At 42.5% G+C, this 21,953-nt stretch overlaps 1 protein-coding gene across 1 annotated transcript in view; it reads left to right on the top strand.

Annotated features, from left to right (window-relative positions):
• The window catches only part of LOC139329577 (protein TANC1-like), a 37,144-nt gene that overhangs the window by 11,004 nt on the left and 4,187 nt on the right, over positions 1-21,953 (top strand). The window contains exons 8-24 of the mRNA XM_070960000.1: positions 4,024-4,140; positions 4,308-4,598; positions 5,893-6,020; positions 9,534-9,765; positions 10,615-10,781; positions 12,842-13,150; positions 16,555-16,755; positions 16,997-17,100; positions 17,275-17,383; positions 17,786-17,908; positions 17,992-18,228; positions 18,514-18,723; positions 18,934-19,015; positions 20,422-20,555; positions 20,647-20,770; positions 20,855-21,030; positions 21,628-21,760. Of these exons, the coding sequence (XP_070816101.1) occupies positions 4,024-4,140; positions 4,308-4,598; positions 5,893-6,020; positions 9,534-9,765; positions 10,615-10,781; positions 12,842-13,150; positions 16,555-16,755; positions 16,997-17,100; positions 17,275-17,383; positions 17,786-17,908; positions 17,992-18,228; positions 18,514-18,723; positions 18,934-19,015; positions 20,422-20,555; positions 20,647-20,770; positions 20,855-21,030; positions 21,628-21,760 (2,877 nt within the window). The remainder of the gene's footprint in view (positions 1-4,023; positions 4,141-4,307; positions 4,599-5,892; positions 6,021-9,533; positions 9,766-10,614; positions 10,782-12,841; positions 13,151-16,554; positions 16,756-16,996; positions 17,101-17,274; positions 17,384-17,785; positions 17,909-17,991; positions 18,229-18,513; positions 18,724-18,933; positions 19,016-20,421; positions 20,556-20,646; positions 20,771-20,854; positions 21,031-21,627; positions 21,761-21,953) is intronic.

The raw sequence follows: 21,953 nt of genomic DNA, 5'->3' as shown, positions 1-21,953 counted from the left end.
CTAGTGGGCTGAGACTGGGGTCATTCTGGCAGGAAGCATTGTGCAACGTGATGGCTGGCAGCAGCAGAAAGAGTGCATTTTTCTTTGTGAGTAAGTCAGAGGCTCAGGATGCACAGTAGCTGCATCAACTGCAGATGTGATGTCTAGTGCTGTCCATGCTTCCAGTTTTTAAATTAGCAAGAGTCCAAGGAGTATTTCACTAGGGGTCTAAGATGATTCACTAGCAGCCTGTTAAAAGTCTTTATTATGTGAGATGTCAGTGCCACTGGCCTATAGGGCACTGGAGCATCCCGTTTTCGATAATGAATCGGTGCAAGAGGTTTTCTACAGTGCAGGAACCATCTTCAAATTGAAGTTAAAGGAATAGTAAAGTATTTTAGGAAATACATATAGCTCAGAGTGAGACGAGAGCATTGATATCACTCTTATATCTGTGCATTAAATATAAGGCTACAGCCAGCAGGCAGTTTGCTCAGCCGAAAGACTGGAAACAGGGGGAAACAGCTGGCCTGGCTCCTCCAAGGATGACAGAATCCACCTACCCGCACTTCTAAAGCTCACTAATTAAAACTGCAAAAAAAACCCCAAAAATGTTCAAATTCACTTTTGGATACTGATCCCAGCCAAGAAATAGTCCAGCATATAACCCCTGTAAAATGGTGAATTGTTGTTTTTGCATTTCAGTTTTTGTACAAATTAAGCAAAAACAAGATCTCTGTTGCACATTAGTGAGTTTTACAGGTTGTGCTCTGCAGCTTTTGTTACCTTTGGACAGAACCTTCTAGTTCTTTCCCCTGTGGTGTCTAGTCTTTGTGCTTAGCTAACCAGCTAACCGGATATTGAGTGGTGTCAATCTTCACATCTAGCTCTCTGTCATAAAGCTCATAAGGGTTTTTCCCATAATGTCAAACTAAGGTTGAATAGGTTGTGTAGAACTGGCACTAGGTGGGTTGCTCATGATTGAAGTGGCGGATGTGATATGCTGGGAGCTCGGGCCAGCGCTGCAGAGTTGACCTTTTAAGTGATGAAGGATCAACAGGGGCTGGAGGATAATCAACCACGCTGTCCCCAACAGGGAACATAAAGGTAGGCAGTGAGTGTGGGATCGGTGGTGGTGAGCAGGGTCCTGTCAGGCTGGACTGTCAGGGCTGGAGGGATGAGCTGTCCTGGTGTCAAACTGACTGAAAACACGTTTTAACTCTTTCACTGTCTCCTTGATCCACTCAGCCATTTGGCCTGGCTGTCTTTAGTCAGCAGTCTTTCTCATCCCACTCCACACCTCCTTCACACTGTTCAGCTGCAGACTGTTCTTCATCCTCTCACTGTGGATGTTCTTTCAATCCTCAGTTCTTCACTTTGGCTCTTGCTTGACAATTAAGGCCATTTCCTCCGTGTCTCCCGTCTTAAAAGCCCTCTTCTACCTGTTGAAAGGGATTTCATATTCCCAGTGTTCCAGGGTTTATTATTTGCTCATTCCTGGTCTATTTTTTTTTAATCACAATTGTATTGTGCACATTGGGATTGATTTGTTTGCATCAGGGAGTCAGTCATTGTCCGCTGGGTACTCCACAGAGCATGTTCCATGTGCTTTTAACAGCCCTGTAAATTCTAATATGGCCTCAGTAGCTTTCACCCACGCTCTCACTCTGATGCTGCAGGATGATGGACACATGCAGGGATGCTGGATGTATCAGAACATGATCTGATTAGCTGAAGTGCTAAAAGGGTGGTGGATTTGTACATGTGTTGCAAAAGGAAGTTCAGTATGCCTTTCTCCCTCTTCTAGATTAAGAGGATGGGCCAGTGCTACACATGTAGCAAACATGAAACATCATTTAAGAGAGCACAAACAACATTTCATGTTGTGTGGCTCACGTCTGGGCACAAACTGACTCAGTGATTTGTCATGACGAAGGATGCTTAAGGACGCTGCTGGCCAGCATCTTCAGGCTGTGATCATAATTGCTGCTTTAAAGCTTTAAGCCTGTAACAGCTCAGACATGTAGAGCAGCTCCCTCAGATGCACTGAGATTACCACTGACTGCATTTAACATGTACGGCACATGATTATGTATACAAGCTCATCATCTGTCCAGGGGCTACACTTTCCTGTCTACTGCCTGTTTGACTGGTCTATCTACAGTATTTTATAGATGAGTGCAACGTGACCAAGGCCTTTTTTTTCCCAATCCCACTCTGAAGGGATTAGAGGCGGTGGTAATGCCAGATTTCCAGATTTTACAGAGGATTTTTTTAATATATTACAGCAATGAATGAATGAAACAGAACAGTCTGTAACTTGCCATTGAAAACTCTTAAAATAACAAGTTTTTTTTTCCTGTCAGACTCATTTTTCCATGTTGCTGGAGTCCTTTTTGTCAGCAATACTATATATTTTAATACTAATGCTCTTTGCTCCAATGTAGATGTATCCTTCCTTAATCCAATATGAATAAGAGCAAACCGATATCATCACACCCCAAGAAGTCGCAGCAAACACAGACACTTTGGGTTGCAGTAATTGTAAGTACTAGTTACCTGGTTCTCTGCCACGCCTGGATTCATAAACCACTTAATTAGATTCCCCTTCATCAACAGAGGGAAAGGGAACAGTCTAAGACTAGACCAGAACAGAGGTTCTTGACCTGTTTTCCTGTCGACCGCTGCCACGACCGCTCTAGGAGCCTCAATCTGAGGTGGTATGCTCATAAAGTCACATTTAGTACAGAGATATTTAACTTTCCGGGAAATTCTGACAACTTAGTTAGTTTCTGGAGTTTGAATTATTGCCCATATTTGTTGTATTTTATGTCCATCTCTGTTCTTTCTCCCAGGTAAATCCTGGCAGCAATTGAATAAAGGCAAAAGCTGGCAAACAACAAAAAACAATTTAAAAAAAGGACACAAAGTAAGATGTAAAGCAATTCAGTTAAACTGCTCTGAAACAAATCCAGCCCACTTAAAACGGTCTGTTTTGCTAATGGTACTTATGTTTTTCATGGTTTATAGACTGTTTTTAGCCTGTTTCAGTTGTAGTGACGTTGCACTGAACTGCAATATCCAGAAATATGTTTATGATGTCTTGGCTATACAACATATTTTGCACAAAAATATTCGAAAATATTTTGTCCACAAAACACTGAAACACTTTACAATACTGTGTAATCAAATACAAAACTGACAGAAACGACAGCCTCAAAAATGACAATAGTGTTGAATCAACACCAGCTTCACAAACGTTAAATCGTATTTATTACAGGACCGTTGAATTGAATTGAATTGAATTGCAGTTCAGTGTACAGCACTTTCTATTTTTTTGTCCCTCTGTGTCTTGCTGCATAATGATACGCTACAATGGCAGAAATAGATTATTCATTTTTGCAGAGGACCAAATTTACAAACCAGCTGATTACACAAAGCCTATTTCTTTATTTTGCACAACAGCCTGGACTTAAGACTGATAAATGTCTTGAAAACTGCAGAAAGTAAGCTGGGCTGACCTGTAATCTCTGTGGTCTGAGTGGGTGGATGGATAGGCGAATGTGGGAGTAAACACCTCTTTCTTTTTGTTTCTTGGCCTTCTGTACGACATGTTCTTCATTTTTATTTATCATGTTGGCTTTTGTGTGGCTTATTTAGTCATTATAAAAACATGTCTAATCCTGTTATTGTCAGATGATACATTTTTGCATTACAGCCGGCGATGAGTTTCCAGTGATTATCACCAATTTGGTGTCCTGATGTGTGAGACAGTATGAAACATTTGGTCATTTCAGACTCATGTTATCTGGAGATTACACGACGTGAGATGAGTGGCTTTCTTTTCCTCTCTCTATTCTCTCCTCAAGGGCATTGAGAATTTATCACTGAGAGCAACAACTGTTTATGTCTCACGTCTCCATGGATACAATAATTGATTCAAGCAATGAATCTGACACTTGTGTGGTATGCATGTGTATCTTTGCACATTTCCTGCATTTCTCTCACACCCTCAATCCATTCCCCTCCTGCTCTCGCGTACAGCAACCAGCTCCACTCGCCTGGAGGATTTGAGTTTTCTGGACAACCAAAGGTCTGCTGGGCACAGGAGCTCCGTCCGTAAACACAACACAGCTGGACGCACAAATGATGACTCCAAAGGTACTTTGTGGCTTACCCTCAGGGTAAAATCAGTGTATAAATATAGCTTGGTGCAGAAACATCTGCAGACCACTGTGGAAGATGTATGCACTTCAGTATCACTGTTTGAGGTAAATACAGTCATCCATTCTCATGTTCTCTTCAACGCTTTCCTCTCATCCATCCAGGGAGATTGGTGCCATTCAAACCAGCTGACATCATGCTAAAACCGCTGCTGTTTGAAGTCCCCGGCATCACCGCAGAAACACCCTTTGTTGGCCGGGATTGGCTCTTCACGCGTCTGGAGGAGGTCCTGAGAAAAACGAGCAGCTGTGAGGGGCGCGGCGCTGTCATTGTTGGTAACGCAGGCTCCGGCAAGACTGCAATCGTCTGGCGGCTGGTGACGCTCAGCTGTCATGGCATGCGTACGCCACAGGGAGGTCCCAGCATCCCTCACAGCCCCAGCTCCTCCCCTAAATGTAAGACTCCTATCTTCACTCACAGCAGCGTCATTTGTTTTTGTGTGCATCTCAAAGCGTGTGCAACCCAGATTTAAAAAAGTTGGGACAATCTGTAAAACATAAATGAAAACAGAATGTAGTCACTTGCAAGCAATCTGTGTTTACCAACAACAGTTTTACAAAGTGTTCCTGAGCCCATGGAGTAATATCCTTCATCCAATCATGTGTTCACAAAGTGGTGAACCTCGCTCCATCCTCACTTGTGGATGACTGAGCCTTTCGAGGATGCCCCTTTCATAGCCAAGCATGATACTATCACCTGTTGTGTTGCTGGCATCAATTTCAGCATAGGCATATATTTACAAGAATCAATGAAGTTGATGAGGTGAAACATTCAATGTATTGTCATTGTGCTGTTTTCAATCAAGCATACGTCAAAGAGCATTAGCAAATGATCACAGTGGGTTTATGTCTGACATAGCGTCACAACTTCTTGGGAATCGTAGTTGTAAGAAGTGCAATGTTAGAAGTTGAATTCACACATTCTCCAGCATGCTCCATTAAAGTCAGTTTCTTGTAAGATACTGGAAGAAATATCACTTTTTGGGAAGGAGTTGGTAAGTGGGTCACGCACTCTCCTTTCAAGTGCTCCCCTGAGGTTTCTCTGCTGATTGCAGTTGTGTAAGGGGACTGAGATTGTTGTTGTTGTTTTTCCACGACTGACGCTGAAACTGTTCTTTTGTCTGAAAAAAAAAAAGAAAGCAGCATCTCATCCAACCAGGTTTTGCACATTATGCCATAAATGCACGTTGCACACTTGACGTGCTGGTATTTATTCATTTTTTAATAGAATGAGGTGAGGCCACAAACACAGATTTTTCTTATATCTACCTCCTTCAGCCTTTTCCTGCAGTGAAATAGGGAGTGTTATTAAGATTAGAGGCTGAGGACAAAGCAGTACAGAAAAAGAAAATAGTGTTCAAAAAGAATACAGTGCCAGTCATTTTCAGCATCATTGCATTATTCATTGATATCGGTACTGTATGTCATCTTGATTTAAGTTTTACTGAGGGTACAGCATGAGGTGTGCAGGAATCCAGACATATCATGCTGCACTCTGAAACAAACACCCTCGCTGCCATCTAATGCGGTTTTGCACAGCCTTGCTTACAGATGCACTAATTAATTGCAGCAGATTAATTGTGTTTCGTCGTAGACTTCACTCCTGACATTCCTGTGCTTACACCAGAGACTTCATCTAACGAGTGTAAATGGCAGCTTTGCGTTTGTTGTTGCTCTGTGCTCTGTTCAGGTGGGGATAGGCAGGGGAAAGCAGCCTCCAAACAGCCAGCTGATTCCCAGCCCAACCAGAGTGCTGCTGCAGGAACATGTGATGGTACAGCACAGAGGAAAGAGGCTGTCAGATGCCTAGCTGCCAAGGTAACCTCTAAACACATATACACACTAACATTTGCATTCCTATACTTGCAAGGACCCTCAATTACACAATTCCTTAAAGCAATAGCTCAACTTTAAATGCACATATTTGTTCTTCTTCTTCTTCTTGCAGAGAGTTCAATGAGAAGATCAAAACCACTCTCATGTCTGCAATCTGAATATGAAGCCAAAGCCAGCAGACAGTTAACTTAGCATTAAGACTGGAAACAGGATGAAAGCACCTCAACAGCTCACTAATTATTGCATTATACCTTCTGCCTTTAATCCGTGTAAAAACCACAGTTCTTTATTTTACGGGTGGTGATGTGCTGGACTGTTTCTTGGCCATAAGCAGTTGCCAGGCAACCAGCAGAGGTTCAAGGAAGTTACTGCTTCAGCACATGACAAAAAGTGATCATTTTCTTACAAATGAGATATAACATGTTAGCGAGCTGTTAGTGAGCTTAGATGTGCTGGTCACCTTTGGACAAAGCCAGGCTAGCTGATTGCCCCTGTTTCCAGTCTTTATGCTAAGATAAGCTAACAGGCTGCAAGCGGTGGCTTTTATTCTGAATGAACAGATGTGAGAGTGGTATCAATCTTGTCATCTAAGTCTCCACAAGAAGGCAAGTAAGCGTATTTATCGAAATGTGAAAATAGTCCTTTATCCATGAGATCCTCGTGCCTTACCCTGATAAAAGAAAAGATTTGGTTTGGTCCTCACAAAGATTCGAGAGCGCACACACACACACACACACACACACACACACACACACACACATAATGCCCTTCTGTATAGTAGTTCTTGCTATTCTATCCTGTTGGTGAGCAGGCTGCTGACTCACCTGCAGTTATCACAGACAAAAGCAAGAAATCATGTTTACATTATAGAGACGACCCAAGATTTAGCTTCTTGTAATGGCTCTTTTGATTGCCCTGGATTTTTTTTCCTGCACTTCTCTTACTTGTTAGCACAGTAATATAATACAGCATCATAAACTGTACCGCAAGGAGCTATGGCTGTTACAAGCCTTCACAAAAGACTGAAGAGGAATCAATTCAAAGGGATAAACACACATCAGACTGTTCCTTCTTCAAGGGGCTACAGGGTTGCATGTTTGTGACTTAAGATTTTAATGTTAGGTCGTTCTTCGCTCTTTTTGGGCACATGTAGACCATGCTGATGATTGCATCACATAGATGACATGGAAGCTTCTAAATTTACTAACTTGTCCTCAATAAGAGTTTCCATGGGAACAAGTCAGACTGTTGGTGATGGTGAGGATGTTCGCTCAAAAGTGAAGTCATTGAAAACGTTACGTGTGGACCTTTCATGGCCTAGGGTGGAATCCATCTAAACCCTATGAAACACTGTTGAAGGTGTGTATTTATCATCAATTTCCTACTATTAATCTTCCTGTGAGACAGTTGACATTTATCTCAATTTTATTTTGTGCTTTTGTTCAGGCTGCAGGTTTAATGGTTATTGGAAAAACCACCCTTACTAATAGTGATATGTTTCATACCTCATACTTGCGTTTATCATCCAGCATGCTGCCTGGATAAGCCAACTTGTACTTACTGATTGTGTCTTACAGAAATCCTGCAGTAATCTGTTGAATGAAGCTCCTGTTGTTGAGTTTCATGAGTGGAAACTATTTCATGACTCAGCTACCTCTATGATTTCTGCAGATTTCTGTCTTTATAGCTCTGCGTTATTTTATTGTAACAGTTTTTATATTCTGCGATATTAGTCTCAGATATTGTTTTTCTCCTTTGTTATGTTGTTCTTTGGGGATATGTACAGATAACGTCAGTAATCAGTAATATTTGTTTCCCTCCATGACAGATTACTGAATTGACATAGTTTAACATCTTTTCTCAGAGTCGTTGTTACGTTTCAGTTAGGAATTGAACTCAATAGCAGACAGACAGACAGACAGACAGACAGACAGACAGACAGACAGACAGACAGACAGACAGACAGACAGACAGACAGACAGACAGACAGGGGTTGAGGGAAAAATTAGGAATTTATTAAATGTGCAAGGAGGAAACTGGTGAACTTCAAAAACAAAGGGGAAAAGACACAGGTGATGAGACACTGGAGAACAAACACTCAGAGATAGCAAACTGGTAGCACTGGTAACTGGCCAACCATACCACTAAGCAGCAGAAATAATCTGGCGATGAGTCTTCAGCAGTCCACAGTCTTTATACTGAGCTGATTGTGACGAGTCTCAGCTGAGTAGGATCCCACCACCTGGTCAACCCCGCCCAGCCTCTGCCAAATAAGGACGCACAGGAAACCCGACCCCACACCTCTCCACAGCACATACAGCCCAAGTTTTCCAAACCACCACAGTCATAACCAGTGATGTAAGGCATATTCAGATCCTTTACTTTGCTATTAATACCATGCAGTAAAAGTGCAATTAAGAAAATGTAAGCAAAGTAGTAAAAGTAGTTAATGTAGAAAAATGTAAATTATTGTACAGTAGCTGGTTAGGGTGGAGCTCATTTTTAGCTATTTTGAATGAGACTGCAATCAATGATTGTTTTTATTATACATTAATCTGCTGATTATTTTCTTGATTAATTGATTGATTATCTAACCTATTTGTCCAACCAATAGTTCAAATTATTAAAGATTAAAGGAAAAGCTTCGGAACAGGAAGTGCTGTAGTAAAAGCACTATGATGTTTCCTGATTCAGATGGCTAAAATATAAGCAAACAGGCTTTCGGCTGAACACGTAGAGGTGCAGGTATTTAAATAGTAAACAGTTCAATATTCAGACATGCTGCATGGGTTATCTTCTGTAGCCTCTCACCAAATGTGCTTTCACCTCATGATACAATAAGGAAGCCTACATGGCACCGTGCGGTACTTGACCGTAGCTGCAAATCGACAAGTGAAGTCTCAAAAGTGCGTGCAAAATGGCCATGAGAGCTTTTCAGGTTTTTCCTCAAAGCTTTCTCTTTCTTTCATAGCCATTTCAGACCAACTCTACAGTCATGTGGAGTTCCTCCACCTCCAGTTTTTCAATGAAAATCATGAATTATGGCCACTTTTAAAACTTCCTGTACTATTTCCACCATACATTTCCACCCGGACCATTAAAGGTGGGGTGAGTCATTCTGGAGGAGTTTGAAATTCATCATTTATCTCCTCATGGTCTGCTGGCTGTTCGCTCTATGTGCGCGCTGGACAAAAATCCAGTTTTTGTAAACAGCCCTGGCTCTGTAAATGGGAAACAAACAAAGTGGCTTGGACCGAGCCACAAAAAATTATTCCAGCCAATCAGCAACAGGTGGCGTTCGTGCTTGTGGACGAGACAAGAAGGGGAGAGGAGACGGGGGAGTGAGAGGAGCGGTAAATCTGGCATGCTAACGTGTCTTCTCCATTGTGAAGAAGGAGAGATGGCAGAATCAACAACATCAGTTACACATCTTTTATTTAGAGAATAATATTTTTGTCTGCTTTCAGTTTTTCACCTGCTTATTTCTCCTGTCAGGTGGTGGCCTACCATTTCTGTCAGGCTGACAACACCTACACCTGCCTGGTGCCGGAGTTTGTGCACAGTGTCGCCGCCCTGTTGGCCAGGGCGCCACAGCTCGCCCCGTACAGGGAGCTGCTAGCACAAGAGCCTCACCTACAGAACACACTCAGCCTGCGATCCTGCGTTCAAGACCCCATTGCTGCCTTCCGAAAGGGTGTCCTCGAGCCCATCGCTAGCCTGCGCAAGGGTAATGAAGTCTAGACACACACACTTTAAGACAAATGTGATATTCAACTTTAAAGACCTTTTAAATTTTAAAATAGTATCAGTTTTAAGGTGGAAAAATGTCTGCTTCCTTCACCCTGCAATTAGGGGGGGGTGCTGCCATCTCCTGTATGAAATAGCCCATTAATGACTCCGTGATGGGCCCAGAGATTATTTTCCTAGTTAAGGTCAATGATTTGAAACACTGTAGAGAGTGAAACAGATGGTAGGTCATTTACATAGGGAAATGATGAGTGTTATTTTTGCCCCGGTGAATCATCAGCATCCCAGAGGATTTCAAGGTCACAAAACACTCTGGAGAGGCTGTGAATGTTAGGGACATATTAGCCAGCTCAGTTTCTCATGATACAGTCAGTCAGTTAGATTGATGTGTTATTATGGCCAGGCCCTCCACAGTCTGAGCAGAGGAGTGTTTTGTCTACTCCATCACTATTAAGCAGGTTAAAAAAAAAATGGAGAGCCCTTGTGCTTGAGTGTATGAGTCCTCACAGGCCTGCAGAGATTCACTGACAACTTAGATGATGTGAAACATGATGGATATGTCCTGTTTCAAGCTAATAAACAACAATGGCCTCTGGCCCCTTTCAACGGAATATAATCAATATCAACAGTTGGTGCTTTTCTCAACATATCCTGTGCTGGAAAACAAAGATGCACCCATTTTTAGACATATAAGCGTTTGGATAAAACTATCATAGCATCTTTGTTTGTTTCCTTATTACGTTCTCTTTGCAAGGCTAATGTAATATATCTGGTCTTATAACATTCTTCAACCTATTTTCTAACTGTGTTTTGCTTCATGTGCACTCAGAGCGCAGGCTGCCAGAGGAAGACTACATCATATTGGTTGACAGTCTTAATGAGGCAGAATTCCATAAACCAGACTATGGGGACACCATTGCCACTTTCATTACTAAAATAATCTCCAAATTTCCACTCTGGCTAAAGTTGGTGGTCACAGTACGGACAGGCCTGGTGGTAAGTGAGATTATTGATATTACAGCATTACAGTGATCTTTAAACCACTGCACACACACCTCAAACAGCTGGTTCACCCAAGTTACTATTAACACATTTTCTGACTCACACCTCAATGGAGGCACAATGGAGGTAGATGAAAGCTTCTTTCTGGTCCTCACATCATTGAATTAATACATTTAAAAAGTCAGCAGCATGGTTTTCCCCATGAATGGGTTTCCTCCAGGTGCACTGGTTTCACCACACACATAAAATGAGACTATGTTAATTGCAGACTATGAAATTGTAGCGGACTCCAAGATGGTGAACATGCATTTGGGTTAAGATTCCTCACTGAGCTCATAAGACAAAAAAACTACCTGGTTTGCTTCTGCATGATGCAGCCCACTGCATATGTGCAATAGTTATTCTCTCCCTGACCCCGCCCACTCAGGCCATCTTGTCCAATAGATTTTATATTGGCATGACAACATGCACATAAAAATAGCTTTTTTCAAATGTAAAACCTTTGTGGTTTAAAAATTAGTAATGAGATGACTGTCAAAAAACAGCTCTTCTATGGGTAAAATATTTTTGCAGGGTGCAAAGGACTCTTTGTTGCATTACTGCAAATTAGCAGCGAGGCTGATTGGTGGGCAGCTGCACCATATCCAGCTCCTTCGATCCATGGATGTACCCCACATCTCACTCAGTGTTAGCTGGGATAGGCTGTAGCTACCCACATCCCTGCAAAGAATAAGTGGGTAATACATAAAAGATGAACGGATGGATGTGTTTTTTCAGACAAAATGTCTCAGTTGCTCTGGATAATCCACAGATCTCATTGTGAACAATTTTCACTGGACTTGATTTAAACCAAAAAAGTCAGACCTGTGATGGCTGTTGAGAGTCAGGTCTGTGTATTATTAGGAATTACAAGGATGCTGTTTCTAATTGAGTTAGTTTTTGATTGTTACAAATCACAAATAAAATTCTTTTCATTTCTGTTGCGTTGGGATGTCGACTCTTTATCCCGGGTGAGCACTGGGCATCATGGGAATCTCAAAATCTGGGCAAATAGAACTATCTAGATGATTGGACACCACTTGAATGAAGTGAGAAAATATGATTTTGTATTTTGGGTGAAGTCATTGCCTAAGAGGTCAGCCAATACATGCTTCTTTTGTCTTAGCTCCCTGCTCACACAGTGTAGTTCACTCCTGTGCTTTTACAGCCATGGTATAGACATTGTGGCTTTTGGCAGCGTTGCTCTCTCTAGTCTGATGTATTTTCTCAATCCGGTTGGTAATCCCACCAAACAGCGGCTGCATCTGTCCAATGCCAAAGCCAAGCCTCCAAATGCTGCAAGGATTACGCCTTGAATGGATGGTAACACCACTGGGAGTCTGCTGGGCGTCTGGAGCTTGACAGCCAGCCAGCTGGTTACATAATTTGATTAGTGTTTAGGAATACACAAAACACATTTTGGGTCATTTTCTTCGTGATACATTTGAAGTCAGCGAGCATTAAATACCAAAATTTAAAGATGAAGAGCATGACTATTAGTATTTTTACCAGCCATTTCAGATGAAGTGCTTTACGCATGTATAACAACCTGAATATTTCAGAAACCATTGAGAAAGGGTTAAGTAGAGCACAGTCCACAACCACAAGTCTATTACTAGTCATTGAACTAAAATGTCAGTCTTTGTTAATGAGGAACTGCGATGCAATAATATAGATTTTTATTTATCAGTCATAGCTGGTTTTGGCCGGTGTTGAGCAGTTGAGGATGGCAAGAGAGGAGATGAAATGTGACTCTGAGAGATGCCTGTGAGCAATGTTGGAGCTTGAGTCATTGTCACACTATTTACTGTACTGTATCCCATGGCTCTGCGTGAGTCAGAGGCAACAGCATCTGAGAAAATAGGCCCTGATTTTGGTGCTTTTAATCTGTGCTTAGCTAATGCACCAAAGACATGCTGCTTACTATTCTTTTAATACTGAGGTGCTTGTGCCTGTGTGTGGTGCTCGATTTTACCAGTAAGTACCCAGAATGTATCTGTTTTCTTCTTCTGCAGGAAATCACAACCCTTCTTCCCTTCTCTGGCATTTCTCTGGACATCCTGCCAGACAGCAGCGATCTGGGAGCTGACCTGAGTGACTACATCCATCACCGGGTCAGCAGCAGCGCCCAGATCGCCTCTAATGTCACCACACCAACAGGCTCGGCCCCCGATCAGCTGCTCCTCAGCAAATTCAGCAGTCACCTTTCAACACGGAGCCATGGCTCCATCCTCTACCTTCAGCTGACCCTAGATCTGTTCCACAAGGGCCACCTGGCTTTGAAAGGGGGAAACTACCTGGTGGTGCCTGTCTCCCTGTCAGAGGTCAGACATGATTCCCAACAAGCAAATGGTATTTGTAGCCCAGGGGTACATGTGGCAGTTGCTAAGGGTATGTGGAAAGATTGAAAAGATTAGAATTTGTTTTAATAGAAAAAATTTATATACAGGTATTGAGTCAGCTGTAACACCTGAACACCACATGTTGTGATAGAGAGTGCATGAAAACTAGGTAGCAAGCAATCAGATGAGTTAGCTAAAGGTGGCATATTAGATAAATGGTTAAAACAGTAACCTAAAAGTGACGTATAAGAGTTGAAATAGTTAACTAAAAGGGAGGGGTAAGTCATTGAAATATTTAGCACAAGCAATACGTTATTAACTGAAGTAGTTAACATTAGCTAAAGAAATTTTTTGGATAGACAGTTGTAATAGCTAAATGAATAAATAAATGGTTGAAATAGACAGCTAAGTAATGAAAAATCAGGTGAGATAATTAGCTAAATGTAAATAACAGGGAACACTTAAATCACACATCATCGTTCATCGTTCATCATGATGAACGAATTATGTTAAGTTGAAAATCTTTACTGATGTGTATAATTTGGTGACAAAATGATGTAACAACGGTCAATGGAAACCAAAATTATCAACCTATTGAGGACTCAAAATCACGGCGAAAGTCTAAGTAAAAAATTGAAATCACAGGCTGATCCAACTTGTATGAATTTTATCATGGCAACTCATAGTGTGACTCAGTAGTGAGTTTAGCCCCCGCCTGCCTGTATGCACTCCCGACAACATCTGGGCATGCTCCTGATGAGTCAACGGGTGGTGTCCTGGGGGATCTCCTGCAAGACCTGGATCAGGGCATTGGTGAGCTCCCATGGACGTCCCATAGGTGCTCAATTAGATTTAGGTCAGGGGAACGTGAAGGCCAGTCAATGGCATCAATGCCTTCATCATTCAGGAACTGCCTACACACTCTGGTCACATGAGGCCGGGCATTGTTCTGCACCAGGAGGAACCCAGGACCCACTGCAACAGCATAAGGTCTGACAATCGCTCTGAGGATTTCATCCCGGTACCTAGCAGTAGTCAGGGTACCACTGGCTATGACATGGAGGTCTGTGCGACCCTCCATGGATATGCCTTCCCAGACCACCTCTGACCCACCGCCAAACTGGTGGTCGTGCTGGATGATGCTACAGGCAGCATAACATTCACCACGGCGTCTCCAGACTCTTTGACGCCTGTCACATGTGCTCAGTGTTAACCTGTTCTCATCTGTGAAGAAAACGGGGGACCAGTGGCAGACCTGCCAGTTCTGGTGTTCTCTGGCAAATGCCAATCGAGCTGCTGTGCTGGGCTTTGAGCACAGGTCCCATGGAGGACACTGGGCCCTCATGCCACCCTTATGGAGTCCATGTCTGACAGTTTGGTCAGGAACATGCACACCAGTAGCCTGCTGGAGGTCATTTTGTAGGACTCTGGCAGTGCTCCTCCTGTTCCTCCTCACACAAAGGAGCAGATACCAGTCCTGCTGTTGGTTGATGCCCTTCTATGGCCCTGGCCAGCTCTCCTTCTGTAACGGCCTGTCTCCTGGTATCTCTTCCATGCTCTTGAGAGTGTGCAGGGAGACACAGCAAACCTTCTTGTGACCGCCATCCTGAAGGAGCTGGACTACCTGTACAACCTGACTGGGTTGTACCGCCTCATGCTACCAGTAGTGACAAGGACACTAACAGAACTCATACCAAAGAAGAATCAATCAGGAAGGATAAGGAGAGAGCAATTGTCTGTGGCCACCACATGCAAAACCATTCCCTTTGTGGGGGTTGCGTGGCTTTTGTCTCTCCATCACACCTGTTGTCACTTTCATTTGCACCAAAGCAGGTGTAATTGAGTCACAATCACTTGTGCTTCCTAAATGGACAGTTTGATACCCCTGAAGTTTAACTGACTTGGTGTTATACTGTGATGATTAAGTGTTCCCTTAGCTAAAAGTAATGGATAAACCATTGAAATAATTTGCTAAAAGTAATGGATAAATAGTTGAAGGAGATAGCTTTAAAGGTAATGAATTAACAGTTTAAATAGTTAGCAGAAAAAAAAACATTGAAATAGTGATCTAAATTGATGTATAAATGGTTAAAATGGTTAGGTTAAAAAAAAATATGGGTTAAAACTTGAAAGTGTTTGATTGTTAAATGACTGAAATATATAGAGGAAAAACAACTGAAATACTTAACATAACATAAAAATAATTAATAAATTGCTGTCGCATATGTGTCTTTCATTAAGGTACCATTTCACTTACTGTGTAAACTAACATTGGTGTTTAATCTATACAGCTTTAAAGACACATTTTAGCTTGAGTGTATTTTTAGATCTGCCCTCCTCTTCCTCATCTGGTCAAGTTCACAGTCTAACACTTCTGCAACACTTAACACTTGTCAGTCATCCTGGTGAACTGTCTACCGTGAAATGGCATCTCGCCTGAGGCTGAAGTAATCAATGTCCAGAAAATCCCCACACAAGGTACACAGGCGACAACCATTGTTCAGGCATATCTTTCACTAAAAAGAGAAAACATGTACTCACACGCTGCTCAGATCAATAAGAGATAAAAATGTCAGGATTAAAACAAAGTGCCAAAAATAGTCCACAGTGACTAAAGTAAATGACAGACCCATTTTAATGTTGCATAATCACCAGTGTAAAAAAGATCCAACGGATGAGCAAGTGTGATATACACACAGAGACTTAGAAATGTGATGATTTAATGAGCTGATAATGGATGTGGAAAAGCACACAGGTGTGCATTTAGGTGTGCTTAAGATGTATAGGCCAGGGAGTGGGCAATCACTGTTAAATACATGAGCAAGTACAATCTGGAACACGTGGCAGAATTAATGACTTAAACTAGTTAACTCCAAATTATCCCTACTTCGCAGACTTACATGACATGTCTGGAATTCTTACACCAATTATTTGTATATTTATAGCTTTGCTCTTATTTTTTTCTTCATTGTTGATATTGATAAATACATTTTGTATCAGGATTTCATCCCTAAAGCTCTAAAAACTAAAGTTCCACAATGCCTGAGACTATGATATACGATACCAGCTACTACATTTAGAAGTTAATATGGGACTGCCTAATAAAGCATTGCCAGCACTTGATTACACAGACAGACATGGTGTACACTCCAAAGCACATCAGTGACCTGCCAATTTAGGCATGCACCTGCAATCATAAATTAGATTAGATTAATTAGATCAATATGTAGAGGTTACATATTTCAGTTTTCAAATTTACATGTACAAAAAGATCATTTTCTGTTGTGTAATTGTTCTTGTCTGTCTAATTTGAAGTCAGTTTAGGAAAAATGCAAACCCCTTACAACATCATAAACAGCATGTGCTAATTTATGACTATCCGTTAGGTGTACCTGCTGATGTGTCGGGTGAGCTTCCCGGATAAAGAAGTCTTTGAACGGATACTTCCGGTGCTGAATGTGGCACTGGCGTCTCTGCACCCGCTAACTGATGAGCAAATGTTCAGGGCACTGAATGCAGGCAGTGTGAGGGGGGAGCTGGAGTGGAAGGACTTCCAGCAGAGATTAGACAGCCTGGCTGGATTCATGGTAAGACTCTTGATATGACGTACATAATGATTCAAGCTTTTTTTTTTAAAGGTTTGAATGTTGCGTTTGCTTTGCAATGGAGTGCATAATTTTCACTTACACCCAGTCATTTAAAGGTAGTCTTTATCGAAAGGACTTACAATGTCTTGACAATAAAGGACAACCTGTCTGGAGAAGCAGATCATATCAGTTAATTGTACCTTTACATTGAAGTCATTTCATGAGTCATTTGTGTTTGTAGGTGAGACGCAGGGATGGCACGCGGATGCTGTGTCATCCCTCCTTCAGAGAGTGGCTGGTTTGGAGAGCAGATGGAGAGAGCTCAGACTTCCTCTGTGACCCGAGGTGAGACTAACGTTCAAAGGACATACAGCAGAAGAGCCTTAAGATGCATGTACTGTAAGTCTTGTGAACTCACAAGAAAAAAGCTTATAAATTCCCATCAAAAAAGGAAATGTTTCTTGGCAGAATAGAACTGAAGCCATGTCTGATTGATAAGGACTATGCACATGTCTACAGGAGTGGCCACGCTCTCCTGGCCTTCATGTTCTCTAGACAGGAAGGTAAGCTGAACCGGCAGCAGACAATGGAACTGGGACACCACATCCTCAAGGCTCACATATTCAAGGTAACAGGAACTGTGATACTATGTATATAGCTTGTTACGTAGGTTTATGACTGGAACTGATTGTACCTAAACCCTTCTGGATCTCTTCAATTCCCAACGGCTTCACGCAAACAACATCCTGCATTTTGCTGTATATTGCTGCATAGAAACACACTAAGAAACACACATATAAGTGTGAACCCCTGTCCCTACCATCACCCACACACATTAGCACTACTCATATAGATAAACACCCACAGCTCAGTGAATATTGTACTGTTTGCATGCATGCCTTGCACTCTGTACATCCTGCTTTACTCCCGGGACAGACTTTGAATTCTGCACCGCAGAGTTCGTCTGAACAAGCTTAATCTCCCTCTTTCTCTGTCTCTCTCTATCTGTGTCTCTCTCACACACTCACAGGGTCTGAGTAAGAAGACAGGTGTGTCCTCCAGCGTTCTTCAGGCCATGTGGGTGAACTGCAGCACAGACAGTTTGTCCGCTGCACTGGCCTCCCTGAGGAACCTCTATACACCTAACATCAAGGTGACATACACGTGCTCTACATTAAAAACATACACCCAAATATCTTATTGTACACACAAAGATTCATCATTTTCACTCTACAGGTAAGTCGTCTGCTGATGCTAGGTGGTGCTAGTGTGACCTGGTGTACGGAGGTGGTAGGACACGCCCCCATTCTGGCCGTCCACGCCCACCTGGGGCATGTGGAGATGGTAGCTCTGCTGCTTGAAATGGGCGCTCCTTTAGATGGGACCACAGACAGCGGCATGACGCCCCTCTGTCTGGCCGCCGCTGCAGGACACGCCGACATCGTCAGCCTGTTCTGCAAGAAAGGGGCCAAGGTCAGTGTCACTGCGGTGCAAAGAGGAAAAGAGACAAATGTGGGTGTGAGGGCGTGACAAGCATAATTGCTATGGATAAATCAGATCTAAATCTGTGACAGAACAGTCTGTCTCTCAGTACTTTTACACCAGTGATATCCTGAACAGCCCTGGTTTTACATTCACCACAGTTTCGGGATCTATTCTGGGAGACCGATGACATAAACAGGCCTGATCTAGGCCAGCATATTCAGGCACCGGGCAGGACCAGTGTTGTAAGTCCTTCTGTGTACCCCTCTGTGCCAGGTGGGGCACGCTGATAAGAATGGCCAGTGTGCACTGGTCCATGCTGGGCTGAAGGGCCATGCGGAAGTCATCAACATCTTGCTGGGCCAGGATTGGGGAGAAGAGATCCCCTCTGACCCACAGCAGCATCACAGCAATGAGACAGTGACTGGGAAAAAACAGGCAGCACAGCAGGCAGTTACAGCTGCAGCGAGTGTGGGACACACACAGGTACGCATCAGCTCAAGGTCCGAATGACAAACACATTTTAACAAACACTTGGCTGAAATTTTTTTATGTAGAGCATGGCAGCTGTCCTTGTCTGATGTAGAGGATTTATTAGATGCAGTTTGCCGTGGTCAGGGTGTACGGGTGCTGTGGTTTCCTTTCTGCACAGCAAGCCAGCAATACAGAGGACTGTAAAATTGTGTTTTCCTGCAGGTGGTGAAGATCTTGCTGGATTTGAAAGATGAACAGCTGGCAGTGCAGATGGACGCTCACGACTCTCTCTGGGGAGAAACGGGTACATTTCTCTTATCAGTCAGATAAATTTAGCTTTCTCACCTCTTTCTGTCCATCAGTGTGGTTCCAGAGTCGTGCTCAGGGGCTTTAGGGATGCATTTTAGGCCTATCTAGCTGTGTGCAATGAATAAATATTAAACAGTTAACTTACAGTACCTCTAAATAGAGCTGCAGGAGCTCAGGAGCATTAGATACGTCTTATTGGATTCAGTATTATGATTTTAGGATGCTCTGGTTGATAATCAAAAAGTTGATTCAACCGTAAATAGCATTTTGTTTTTGGCAGAAATTAAGCATCTCGCTTATCACACAGAATATCTTGTCCAGCCACATTCAGAGCATCTAAAAAGCAGCTGTTATTCAATTGTGATACTTTTACCTCTATCACAGATGCGATAGTGCAGCTTGCAGAATTCTGTTAGGTACATTTCCTGAAAGCATGTCAGATGAAGCCTGTATCTCTGCCTCCAGCACCATTAGAGTATAATTCTATTACACAGTCCCCTCCAGAGCTGAGACAGAAAAAGTGAGAGCATGAAATAGCCTCTGAAACATTCACCTTTGCATGTACAGTACAAGGGCTTTGTTTCATGTTTATGTTTGGTATTAGAATTATTGGATTACAGTCCATTTGCACAATAACATGATCAGTCAAGGATTCGTGTTGAAGCCGCGTTACTTAACCTGGAATTTGTACTTTTTCGGGGATTATAATTATCCATGACAGTCGTGCTTACAGTGTGGCACAGCTTGAATATTCTCATTAATAAGACATTTTGCTGATTCAGTTTGTGTATTTAAAGTAGCAGCTTCACTGAATCTGTTGCTATTTTGTGCAGCTGCAAAGTCAGATTGTTTTTTTCTTCGTCTCTCATATGACGATAACTTCTCTTTAAAGGCAATATTATACAACCTATTTGCTCACCGAACCATGGTCACATGAACCATCATGTCATAAATCAAGAGTACTTGGGGGTTAGAAAATGCCATCAATACCATGCCTCTGTCCCCAGATGCTCAATTAGCTGAATGTTTCACGTAGTGAAAAAAAGGACCAATGCCAACATTTGTCAAAGCAACACAAATTGTGTTTTCTTTCCTTTTGTTGTTGGAGAGGCGGAATAAGAAAGAGGAAGTGTTGTTGCTAAATTTTGATCTCTTGTTCTTGTCAGGTTATCTGGATTTGTATTAAAATGGAAAATATTAGCAAAATGTTACAGTTCAACAAATTAACCAGAGGTATAATATGAAGAGCTACAACAGCTGTTGGAATGAAATAGATTATGGAAATGACCAGCCTTGTTTTTCCTTCTGTTTCTCACTCCTGCTCCTACATCTCTCCTAAATGTGTCAATTACATATTCTTCTCCGCCTCGTCGTCTCATCTCTATGCCGACTCTCTGTCAGTGCTGAGCGCGGCATCGGGGAGAGGGAGGCTGGAGATGTGTGCATTCCTCCTGGAGCGGGGGCCGGGCCTGGAGATACCCAACCGCAGGGGGATGGTCCCGCTGCTCAGTGCCACCAAACACGGACACACACAGGTGAGGCGTCACTGGCAAAGCATTTCTTTGTTTAACCGGTTCTTTCTTTTTTTCTTGCATTTTTTGGAATAATTTCCCTCCCTTTTTCCAGGTTGCAGAGTTGCTGCTGAAGCACGGTGCAGATATCAATGTCAGCGACAAGCTGAGTCGCACTCCACTGATGCTGGCTGCCTCTGAGGGCCATACGAGCACTGCAGAACTCCTGCTGTCAAAGGGTCAGAGTCCCCACCTCCCCACTAATATCTTAGCATGTTTACAGAATGCATTTGAACAATATTTGCATTGTTTTTGGTCCTCAGGTGCCTCTCTGACTTCTGCTGACCAGGAGGGGCTAACTGCACTTAGCTGGGCTTGTCTGAAGGGACAGAGAGGTGTGGTGCAGCTTCTGGTGGAGGCAGGCGCAGACCTGAACCAACCAGACAGACAGGGACGGACTCCTCTCGACCTTGCTGCCCTTAACGGGGATGCAGATACAGTGGGTTTCATGCTGTTGTTTCAATGATATTATGTTGACAATGGCAAAAAAAATCTTTGTCTTTATTTGAAATATATTTATTTGCATTTAATTGTAAATGTTCCTTACCAAAAAGATGAAATTAGACCTCGGCGTATGCTTGACAATAAGTAGCAAAACATAATAACTATTAGAAGATAATTAGCGAAGTATAATATATAATTATCTCACACTCACAACAACACATTTTAAGCTATTTTAAACAAATGAAATTAATCATAATTGATGAAATAATTAGAATAATCATTTGCAACTGCAACGCAGGACGTCAATTTGCAATCACAGTTCATGTGGAGACAAAAAACTTCAAACTCGGTATTTTAACTCTCATTCCTGTAATCTAATTATCAGCATGACAGTAATCAAAAACTACTCTAATGATCAAAAACTTTGCAAAATCATCAGGATATAACGGAGCAGACAGCTGCGTTGCTAATGTCTGCTAATGTAGCGAAGCATCCAGTGTGTAATAAACCGAATGAGTGAAAGATCTGACGTCTCCATTGCTCAAATTCAGATAGAAATGTAATGTGTTGTTATTATTCCATGCACGGCTAGGTGCATTTCCTGGTGGAGCACGGGGCGGTGCTGGAGAGAGCCGACAACAACGGTGCCAGAGGTTCGGACCGGGCGACTGGCTGCCAGAACCCGGCCCTGGTGGCCTCAGTGCTTAAGAAAGGATCCAAGATGGGTATAAACACCATGCTTACCTTAACAGCCCTGCAGTAAATCCCTCCTCTAGGAATCTTATACTCATCACAAAATGTGACAAAAGCCATTTAATGTTATATGACACAGTTAAACAGCTCCACAAACTGTAGCTCAGCCTGTAAAATGAGCATAAAGTTGAATCACCACCCCCCTTGCTCCCTACTGTATTCATA

Source organism: Chaetodon trifascialis, chromosome 1 (genome assembly GCF_039877785.1).
Source record: "Chaetodon trifascialis isolate fChaTrf1 chromosome 1, fChaTrf1.hap1, whole genome shotgun sequence".
Lineage (NCBI taxonomy): Eukaryota > Metazoa > Chordata > Actinopteri > Chaetodontiformes > Chaetodontidae > Chaetodon > Chaetodon trifascialis.
The sequence above is the reverse complement of the archived record's forward strand: the minus strand, read 5'-3'. Positions and strand labels throughout refer to the sequence as shown.